Raw genomic sequence first — 12,012 nt, 5'->3', positions numbered from 1 at the left:
ATAGACGAAGTAGACTAATATGGCAAAAATAACAAATGTTTCATTAACTGCTGATTTATTTCCCATCATCGGATTCATTGATTTAAAAAAAGTAGCAAATAATTTGATTAACTGCATTCATCAAAATAAACATTTTGTTAGAGTTGTCAAGAGATTGAGATCACCAAAGTCTACAGTTATGATATACGACTCGGGAAAGATGATATGTATTGGAGCTCAATCTATTGAAGACGGACGTAAGGCATTAAGGATCACCGCTCGACAAATTCAAAAACTCGGATATAAAGTAAGACTTCACAATATTGTTGTAACCAATATTGCCGCCAGTCATCATATTAATAATAAGTTTGATATATATATATTTAAAAATTATTTGGCTAATAAAAACATTGCCGTACCTTCATTAGAGGCAGAAATATTTCCACATATGATTATAGATTTTAATACTTATGGTAAAATAACAATCACTAATAAAGGTAAATTAATATTAACTGGTGTTAAAAATCAGTTTGATTTAGATATACTTTTTCATTTATTTAATAATTTGTATTCAGACTGTTTTTCAAAAAAATGTTTTATAATTTAATTATTTTTTATAAAAATGTTTGTAATGTTTTTTATAATTTTTCTTATTAAAAATTATTTTATATTTTAAAAATAAAAAAAATTAATTTTTAAAATTTTGCGCATTTTTATTATATCACGTGATACACTACTACTATACATGTCACGTGACAAAATACTATTTCATTGTAGTAAAAAGGATTAGTGGATTAATCCTACTTAAGGATTAATCCGGCTTAAGAGGATTAATCCGGCTTAAGAGGATTAATCCGGCTTAAGAGGATTAAGCGGATTAAGCGGATTAAGAGGATTAAAGGATTAAATTCCAGATATAGCCCCCTGTATACTACTTCTCTCAAATTGTTCAGTTATTCTTACACTAAAATCACGTATTTGTTGACCAAAATTGTCGGCAAATTTCCGAAACAATTGTACCGATTGATTAGTAATTTGAAATGCAATTGATTGAAGTGTTTCGGGTAAAATACAGCACCAGTTATAGTCAAATATGACCGACAAATCAATGAAACATCGGTTTTGTGTTAGACCGTCACCGGTAATGATAAGTTTGCGAAACTGTGTGACAGTGTTTAGGTCAGTCTCGATGAGCCACTCGAAGAAATGGAGACAATAATTGTTTGTCTCAAACGACTGCAATTGTTGACCAAATAGATTGAAAAAACGTCGGAACGCGGTCTCAGTGATGGCCACGTTTTGCGGGTACCGAAAATCAAAACTAATTTCAATCAATTTTGGACAGTATTTGAGGAGCAGATACAAGTAATCATCGGTAAAATCGCTTGAAAAGATGTCTTTGAGCTCAAATCGCTGAACATTAGGACACTTGCGGACAATGGCCTCCAACACTGGCCACCAATTGTAGCACAAAACAAAACCCATTGAGTCGGCGAGTTTGGCATCAAATCGGAGATCTGTTGTCGAGTTGTAAATCACTTTTTGGAACCGTTTCGATACACACTCGTAGCGAAACTTATCTTTAAATGGCAAATAGGATAATAGCTGTTGTATTAGTTCATCAGAGAAGCGGTCAAATGATTGCCGATTTCTAGTACATCGGTGTTCAACAACAGCCGACATTATGTGGTCATCGCTAATGTTGTTATTTGAATGCATTTTTTATTAGACTAAATATTGAGAAAAATAAAATTTTGTTTATAAATTAATTTAAACTTTTATAATGACTATTATATAATTTTTTTAATTGATATATATATTTAAATGTCAAAAAATGTTTCAAAGCTTAGTAATTGTGTTTTAAATCTACTATTAAACAAATAATTTATTATAAATATTAATTTAATTAATAGGAATTAATTTACATATTTTTTTAATTACATTTAAAAATATTTAGTTAATATTTTAATGTCAATAAATATAACATTTTAATTAATAAAAATCTGATAAAATACTGTATATATTGTTTTATAAAAATGTTTTATATATATTGAATTATTACATTGTAATTAAATAAATTTTTATGAATTTGTTTGTTTTAATGAAACATTTTTTAAAAACATTTATTAAAATATTACAAAAATTAAAATAATAAATATATTTAATTATTGTGTTATATGTAGTTTAATTTTATTTTCAAATTATAAAAATAGATTAGTTTATACAAATGTTTTCAATTAATATGAAACATAAATATTTTAACAAAATATATTCTGATTAAAATAATATAATAGTTATAATTAAATATTAGTTTAGTTATTTATATAGCTATTTTTTAAATGTTGATTTAAGCTTACCTTAAATTAAGTTTTCACAATAAACTACTAATTGAATTGCAATTATTTACAATAAATATATTTATTATCACAAAAACGCATTACATCAATGAATATAATACATAAATTTATATTAATTAAAGTATCAATACATTATTATATTAATTTTACATTATTATTCATATCAAATGTTTATTATCGCAATAATTATATAATACACAGGATATTGTATAAACACGTATATTACTTAAGTTGTATATATTAATAGTAGTATAGAATCCATATAAATGTAATTTGAATTACATATACTCTATGAAATTCAAATTATTATGAATTGTATTGCAAAAGCAAATATTATTTCCTTAAAAGTATATAAACAATAGATGTATAAAAGTATAGTACATGTACTGTAAAATACATTAATTAAAGATAAAAATGAAATATAATAGCAGATTATTTATTTACTCTTTATAATGTTTATTATACTGCATAATAATCAGTTATTAATAACATTATTATTTCGAGTTAAGTTTTATACGATATATATGTTATGCTAATAATTTTTGTGTAACAAATTATTACTGTATTGAATATTAAGAAATTTATTAAAAAATAATTTTTCCAAAAAGCCATTACATGTTTGATTAAAAATAGTTGAGTTTAATAAATTTAAAAATAATTTTTCCAAAAACCATCGCAAGTTTGATCAAAAAGATGATCAAAAGTTTTGGTATCATAATTGGGATTCAAATCACGGATATGCCAGACATTAGGTGTACTATTAGTCCATAGTTTTGGCCAATTATTATCTAAAAGACTAATAAAAAAAATAATATTTATAATAAAAGTATGGCTTTATTATAAAATTTTTATTATTTTAATACCCAGTTTTTGCAAAGTCTGTCCACATTTTCATTATTTGTTGTGCAAAAAATATATCTTTTGGTTTATGATATTCAGGTATAAGTAATGGCAAACCAAACACAAAATCTAAATCCAAACCATGACAAACATCACCTGATTTACATCCGATAAGACTGGAAATGAATAGATTGGCGTACGTCAGCTCATAGAAGTAGACATTACGTGTAGTGTTGGACAACTGTTTGGCCACTTGTTTGGCAAAGTGATAGGTCGGACACTTTATTAGTATATCGCCAACAAAATCGCCGAAAGCGTGTTGAACTGCCGGTTGACTCGTTTTGTTCACATTTTTCAGATAAAATTCAGTTATACTGTCGGCATTCAGATTGTGAAATACATTATCATATGGTTTAATATTTGATTTAAATGTATCGATCGTTACATTTATTTTATCTATAAATCCTTGTCCTTCATCTTTGGTTAGACCAGCTATCAGATCAATATCTAAAAGCAAATACAATTCAATCAAATAGAGTATTGTTTTTATTTATTATTAAATTATTTAAATGCACTGAAAAAACCTGAATTAAATAAGTTGTGTTCAAATGCTTGACGTGCAGTGAGTGGTAAAAACTCGGTGCCAACCACTGGATATGTTAAGTTCATCGGTGGTATCATATTAACCAATTCTTTTGAGTCAACATGTCTTAAACATTGTATCCAATCCTCTTTATTAACATTACATTTAAAATGTTTAGCAATTTCTTTAGCATTATTCAGTGCTTCTGATTTGTTGATCGGATCCCTGTCCTTGTTATACATATGCGCACCGCTTTGCATAATAGCTCTCTTGAATAGACCTTTAGATTGCGGTGAAAGTATATGTGCCGATACAGACCAACTGCCGGCTGATTCTCCAAATATAGTTATTTTATCTTTATCTCCACCAAACTTATGTATGTTATCTCTAACCCATTTCAATGCTAACAACTGATCAAAAAAGCCGACATTTCCCGGAGCGTCCTCTCGATCACCGAATAGGAATCCGAATACTCCGAGTCTATAATTAGTCGCTACGACCACAACATCATTAGATACCAGTGCTGTTGCGTTATAAAAGACAGTATCTATTGAACCAATTGTAAGTCCGCCTCCATATATCCAAAACATAACTGGTTTCAATACATTTGTGTTGTTTTGATTTGGTGACCATATGTTTAGATACAGACAGTCCTCATTGACGACACCCGGTAATGAGCCTAACGGTGACGGCAATTGCATACATGATTTCGGTTGTTTAGTTGCATCAATAATTTCCTAAATACAATATAAATATTTTTATAATTTTATTTTTTTGATTTTCTTTTAAAACAACTATTTATTTAGCAAATAAAATAACTATTACTTTATGTGGCGTTTTTATAGGCAATGGTTTTGCAAATCTTAGATCACCGATGGGTGGTATGGCAAACGGTATACCCAAATATTGATCCAAAGTTACGTCTAAAACCAGATTTTTGAAGTGTAATGATTCTCCTCTTACGACACCCGATGTTGTGTTAACATCAACACAATTAATGACAATTGCATTTATTTTTATTAAAATTATAACAAATAGTAGCTTTAAATTAATAATATTATACATTATTTTAATTTTATATTCACTTATTTCATATGTTTGTTGTATTATTATTTTGCAATTTATTAGTTAATAAAAGGTTTATTTAAACTTTCAATGTATTACCGGTAATAGTTTTTAGTTAATCAAAGATATAGTTATCAATTTTAGTACAAAAAAAACAAATAGATTATACAATACTTGAACAAATATTTGACTTACTTTGGATAAACTTAATTTCAAATTAAGTGTATTTATTATTATAATTTTTTATTTCACAATAATTTTGATATTTAAAAAAATAGAAATAATTTATCTTAAAATTAGCTCATTTTGATTTGTTTTAAAAATACTTTTAGTTTTTATTTAATTAATTAAAAGCACATATTGTTATAATAGTATATCAAGATAATTATTGTCAATTATAATGATTATTTATAATGATTTTATATTATTTATTATTATTAATATTAGAACTTACTTTTATAATCTGTTTTATATAGTTATAAAATTGCAATTGATTTTTTTGTCTAATAATTTATTAAATGTTTTTTATATACTGTAGTATTAATAATTAATAATATTGATTTACATTAATTACTATAATGTACTACTCTTTATAATGAAAATAATTTTTATGGTTTGGTCCATACATTAAAATGCTATTATTAAAAATATATTAGTTATCGTAAATACATAGTATACTGTATATATTATAATAATAGTTTTTAATATAATATAATTTTTTATTGAAATTACATACATTACCAAACTAAATACATATATTAATCTAATTACATTAGAAAACGTATTTTATTTTTTTTAAGTGTTCTATATTTTTATTATCAATTATTATTAACATTATGTATTATGTATTTATTATATTACTTTATCACTAATAATACTTAAGTGTTAATAATAATTAAGATAAATAATTTGCTTTTTTATACAATATAATATAAAAATATAAAATATATTTTTTTATTTATACTTATTCCATCAATAATATAATACTATATAATTGTAATATTATTAATTAAATATACTAAAAGAAGTAGTCCCCACAGATTTTTACCCCTTATACTAACCAATCAATGGACTATAATTAAGAGAGAGAGAGAGAGAGAGAGAGAGAGAGAGAGAGAGAGATGACCGTTTGCTTCCCATACCACCCCTAAAAATTCATAGTAAAGTACTGTACAGTATAAAACAGTGTATACTACACAATGTATAGTATACAGTGTATACTATACACTGTTTTATACTGTACTTTACTATTGTTGATTGCTAATTTGCTAAAATTTTGGAAAAATTATTTTATTTAATTATAACAACTATACTGTATTTTTTCTAACTAATGTATTTAAAACTATAAAATAATATAATAAACGTATAATAATTTGTAGTATTTAGTAATATACTAGTAGTAATGTATAGTATACATAGCATAATGATATACCATAGTATAAAATCCAAAAAAGGAGGCCTGGAATCAATGGGCGAATAGATAGAGTTGTGTAGACGTAATGCAATGAATGCAAAGAAATTGTATAAAATGTGAAATTGCAAACTGTATATTGAAAAACATAATATTTGTATTTTAATTTAACACTAGTATATTACTAAATACTACAAATTATTATACGTTTATTATATTATTTTATAGTTTTAAATACATTAGTTAGAAAAAATACAGTATAGTTGTTATAATTAAATAAAATAATTTTTCCAAAATCCATCACAAGTTTGATCCATTAGATGATCAAAAGTTTTTGTCATATTATTGGGATTCAAATTATAAATATGCCATACATTAGGTGTGCTATTAGTCCATAGTTTGGGCCAATTGTTATCTAAATGGCTATAATATTGATATAAATATTTGTTTTATAACGAAATATAAAATTAATGATTTTAATACCCAGTTTTTGAAAAGTCAGTCCATATTCTGGTGAATTCATTAGCAAAAAATATGTCTTTTGGTTTATGTAACTCCGGTTCAAGTAATGGAAAACCAAAAACAAAGTCTACATCAATGGCGTGACAGATATCACCGGATTTAGTGTCGCATCCAATAACTTGCGAAAAGAAAGGACTGGCATATGTTAGCTCATAGAAGTAGACATTACGTGTTGAGTTGGATAACCGTTTGGCTACTTGTTTAGCAAAGTAATAGGTCGGACATTTCAATAGTAAATCGCCAAAAAAATCGCCGAATGCGTGTCTAACTGCCGGTTGACTCGTTTTATTGATATTTTTCAAATAAAACTCAGTTATACCGTCGGCATCGAGATTATGAAATACACTTTCATATTGATTAATATGAAATTTGAATGTATCTATTGTTACATTAAGTTTATAAACAAACGACTGTCCCTCATCTTTAGTTATACCAGCTATTAGATCAATATCTAAAACCATATAATGTATTTTATAAAAAAAATATTTAAATGCCAATATAATACCTGAATTAAATAAGTTGTGTTCAAATGCTTGACGTGCAGTGAGTGGTAAAAACTCGGTGCCAACCACTGGAAATGTTAAGCTCATCTCCGGTAGTATTTTAACCAACTCTTTTGAGTCAACATTTCTTAAACATTGTATCCAATCATTAGTACAATTAAATTTATTTGCAATCTTTTTGGCATTATTTAGTGATTCAGTTTTGTTAAGCGGATCCCTTTCCTTATTATACATATGGGCACCACTTTCCATAATAGCTCTTTTGAATAAACCTTTAGAAAGCGGTGAAAGTATATGTGCCGATACCGACCAACTGCCGGCCGATTCACCAAATATAGTAATTTTATCTTTATCTCCACCAAACTTATGTATGTTATCTCTAACCCATTTTAATGCCAGTAATTGATCGAAAAAGCCTACATTTCCCGGAGCGTCCTTTCGATCACCGAATAAAAATCCAATTATTCCGAGTCTATAATTAGTCGCTACGACCACAACATCATTAGATGCAAGTGCTGTCCCATTATAAAGAGGAATATTTATTGAACCGGATGAGAGACCTCCTCCATAGATCCAAAACATAACTGGTTTTAATTCATTTAAGTTGTTTTGTTTTGAAGACCATATGTTCAGATATAGACAGTCTTCACTCATGAAATCCGGAGGCGTTAACAGTGATGGCAATTGCATACATGATTTCGGTTGTTTAGTCGCATCTATTATTTCCTATAATATAAATATTTTAATAATAAAATTATTAGTAATTTTTATATAAATAAATTACAGTAATTATATCACTTATTACTTTATGTGGTGTTTTTATAGGCAATGGTTTTGCAAATCTTAGATCACTGATGGGTGGTATGGCATACGGTATACCTAAATATTGATCAACAGTTACATCTAATACCAAATTTTTGACGTGTAATGTCTGTCCTCTCACGACACCCGATGTGGTGTTGATATCAATGCAATTGATGGCAATTGCATTGATTTTTATTAAAAATATTAAAAATATAATAAGTTTTAAGTTCATAATATAATACATTGTCTTAGTTTTGTATTTATTACTTATTATTTATAAAATAATAATATTATATTTGTAGCTTAATTTAATTAAATAATTTAATCAATAATAAATTGTAAGTACTGTAAAGTTTTTCAAAGATATCGATACTGTACTAAAAGCAAACAAATTATAAAATACTTGAAATTATATTTAGATAAAATATAAAAACAATTTCAAAATAAATTGTATTATTATTTAATTTTATTATTATTATATTATAGTATTATTATTTTTAATTAAGTTGAAAAATGATGATAAATTTACTAAATTTTATTTTTATTATTAACATTATTTAAAAACAAAATGTTTTTGCATAGAAATTATTTATTTATTTAGCGTTCTTTAAAAATTATCAGATTTTTATTTTTTTATAACTATCATAATTTCTAATAAAATTAATTATTATTTAACATAAAGTTATAAACTATATCAATATATTTTTTGCCAATTACTTGATTATTTTTGTTTATCATTAATTATTAATATAAATATTTTACATAATGATTAGTTTTTTTAATCAATTTTCAATAATTTAATTAATAGTTGTTTATATAGTAATGGAAAACATCAACAATATTTATCAGGGTTGTGCAAATGGGTAAGGTATGGGTAGGGAAGGTTCACTATTTCACAAATAATTAAAATAGCTGAAATACATTTGATATTAATGTATTAATATTACAAAAAATAAAAATAACAAATATAATTTTTTGAATCAACTGTAATAATATTTTTTATTTTTTTTTTTTTGTAATATTTATACAGTAATATCAAATGTATTTAAACATTTCATTTATTTTATTTAGTTTTAATATTAGTATATTATAAAAAATTAATAAACATTGTTATAAAATACACAAGAAAATAAATAAATATGGGGGTTCTTTACTATAGCTGCCACTTGTTGTTCACGCGATTAATATTTAATACAATTTTAACGATAAATATACTAATGTCGCGTGAAATACAATTAATTTATTATACATTAAATTAGAGAATGTTTTCTATTATATGTCTGTATTAAAAGTTATGTCTGTATTGGTATTATGGTATTATAAATTATTAAAAAGTATTAGTGTTTGTCCCATTACATAACCTGGTGTTCGCCTCTCAACCTTAAGCTAATTATAATGGTATTACACAAATGTTAACATAACCTAACCTAATGTATTAGTGTTTGCTCCGTTACCTAACCTGGTGTTCGATCCGCAACCTAACCTAATTATAATGGTATTACACAAATGTTAACTTAACCTAACCTAATTAATTTAATAACTTATTTGTTATGTAGAAAATTTTATTTTTTTAATTTAACATTTATTTACAATAAAAATTAATTGTAATTCACGCGACATTAGTATATTTATCATTAATATTGTATTAAATATTAATCGCGTGAACAACAAGTGGCAGCTATAGTAAAGAACAGCCATAAATATAACTATTATCATTTTTTGAATCAACTGTAATGACAATAGTTATATTTATTTATTTTTTTATGTATTTTATAACAATGTTTATTAATTTTTTTATAATATATTAATATTAAAACTAAATAAAATAATTTTTCCAAAAGCCATCACATGATTGATCAAAAAGATTATCAATAATTTTGGTCACATTATTAGGATTCAAATCACGAATATGCCATACATTTGGTGTATTATTACTCCATAGTTTGGGCCAATTATTGTCTCCATTACTATAAATTATTTTATAAAATCAAATTTTATTTATTTATGTAAAAAAAATTTTAATAATATTTTAATACCCAGTCTTTGCAAAGTCTGACCACAATTTCATTATTTTACGGGAAAATAATATATCTGTTGGTGAGTATAGCTCAGGTTCGAGTAGTGGTAGACCAAAGGGAAACGGCAAGTCCTGACAGTGACAAACTTCATGTGTTTTGGTATCGCATTGAAACAAATCAGAAAAGTATGGACTCGCATAAGTTAAGTCATAAAAGTAGACATTACGGCCAGTGATGGTCAACCGTTTGGCCACTTGTTTGGCAAACTCATAGGTCGGACATTTCATGAGTATATCACCTAAAAACTCGCCAAACGCTCTCTTAACTGCCGGTTGACTCGTTTTGTTGATATTTTTCAGATAAAACTCAGAAACTTTATCGATATCAATGTTATGAAAAATATTATCAATTATTTTAACATTTAATTTGAATCTATCGTAAGTAATATTAAGTCCCCTGACATCGGGATTGGATTGTCCCTCATCTTTGGTAATACCGGCTATGACATCAATATCTACAGTATATATATATATATATATTTAATATCGTTAAAAAAATATATATATATATATATATATATATAATTTAATTTACAATTACTGTAAATTTTTATATAAAGTAGTAAAAATCAAATAAAAAAAACCTGAGTTAAATAAGTTGTGTTCAAATGCTTGACGTGCAGTAAGTGGTAAAAACTCGGTGCCAACCACTGGATAGGTTAGGTCAAAACGGGCCACCTTTTTGATCAACTCTTTTGCCGAAACATTTCTCAAACATTGTATCCAATTGTGATTATAACACGTCTCAGTTATAATACAATTGAAATCTAATGCAATTTGTTTTGCTAGACTAAGGCCATCGGATTTACTAATTGGATCCCTGTCCTTGTTATACATATGCGCACCGCTTTGCATAATAGCTCTTTTGAATAAACCCTTAGATAGCGGTGACAGTATGTGTGCTGATACAGACCAACTACCGGCCGACTCACCGAATATAGTGATCAGATCCTTATCTCCACCAAACTTATGTATGTTATTTCTAACCCATTTCAATGCCAATAACTGGTCAAAAAATCCTACATTTCCCGGAGCGTCTTTACGATCACCAAATAGGTATCCCAATACTCCGAGTCTATAATTAGTCGATACAACTACAACATCATTAGATGCCAGTGCTGTCCCATTATAAAAGTTTTCAAATATTGAACCCGTTGTGAGACCGCCTCCGTGTATCCAAAACATGACTGGTTTTAATTTATTTGTGTTTTTATGTTTTGTCGACCATATGTTTAGATATAAACAGTCTTCACTAACAATCAATTGCTGATTAGGATATGTTATTTGCATACATGAGTTTGAAGGTTTGGTTGCATCGATTATATACTTAAAATGTTATAATTCAAAATAATTATCTTAAATACACAGTATATAATACATTTAAATACATATAATATAAGAATAATATTATAAAAACATTACTTTATGTGGTGTTTCAATAGGTTGTGGTTTTGCAAATCTTAGACTACCGATGGGTGGTATGGCATACGGTATACCCAAAAATTGGTCAACAATTGTGTCTAATACTGAGTTTTTAGCGTGAATTGTCTGTCCTCTCACAACACCTGATGTAGTATTGACATCAATACAATTAATAACACATGAATTTATCAAAACATAAAATAATATTAATAATGGAAAAGTTAGATTTAAATTATAATAATACATTTTTTTAAAAGCAACTAACTATTTATGAGTATTAAGAAACTAATAACTATAAAAAAATTAATAAAATAAAACTTAATATTTATTTACAAGTAGTTTAACAATTAATAAGTTTACTTATCTTATCTCATTCAAAAGTAATTATTAATAGATATTGTTAGATAACAGCTGTTTCAAAACATTTCATATTTTTTATTATTTCAATA

The 12,012-nt window shown here is 26.0% G+C and overlaps 1 protein-coding gene across 1 annotated transcript; it reads right to left on the bottom strand.

Moving 5' to 3' along the window:
- Positions 1–2,949: 2,949 nt before the first annotated feature.
- LOC128963206 (acetylcholinesterase-like) lies at positions 2,950–11,993 on the bottom strand. The gene is made up of 9 exons (XM_054309705.1): positions 11,987–11,993; positions 11,564–11,757; positions 10,726–11,467; positions 10,101–10,596; positions 9,882–10,031; positions 8,066–8,252; positions 7,263–7,986; positions 3,200–3,683; positions 2,950–3,132 (listed from the first exon to the last, which is right to left on the bottom strand). Exons 1-9 carry the CDS (start codon positions 11,991–11,993, stop codon positions 2,985–2,987), a joined length of 3,132 nt encoding a protein of 1,043 aa, XP_054165680.1. The 3' UTR covers positions 2,950–2,984.
- Positions 11,994–12,012: the final 19 nt, after the last annotated feature.

Source organism: Oppia nitens, unplaced genomic scaffold, assembly GCF_028296485.1.
Source record: "Oppia nitens isolate AA-2021 unplaced genomic scaffold, nextdenovo-longstitch-racon4-pilon3 scaffold7_pilon_pilon_pilon, whole genome shotgun sequence".
Classification (NCBI taxonomy): domain Eukaryota; kingdom Metazoa; phylum Arthropoda; class Arachnida; order Sarcoptiformes; family Oppiidae; genus Oppia; species Oppia nitens.
Note: the sequence above shows the minus strand (reverse complement) of the source record. Positions and strands in the feature narration are given on the sequence as shown.

Bases quoted from the DNA above. Each gene is read 5' to 3' on its own strand.
- LOC128963206 (XM_054309705.1), bottom strand. The intron at 8,253-9,881 runs GTTTTAATATTA...TTTAATAAAAAT, and splicing joins TGGAAAAATTATTTTATTTA to CAATGCAATTGCCATCAATT. The intron at 3,133-3,199 runs GTATTAAAATAA...TTTTTTTATTAG, and splicing joins ACAGACTTTGCAAAAACTGG to TCTTTTAGATAATAATTGGC.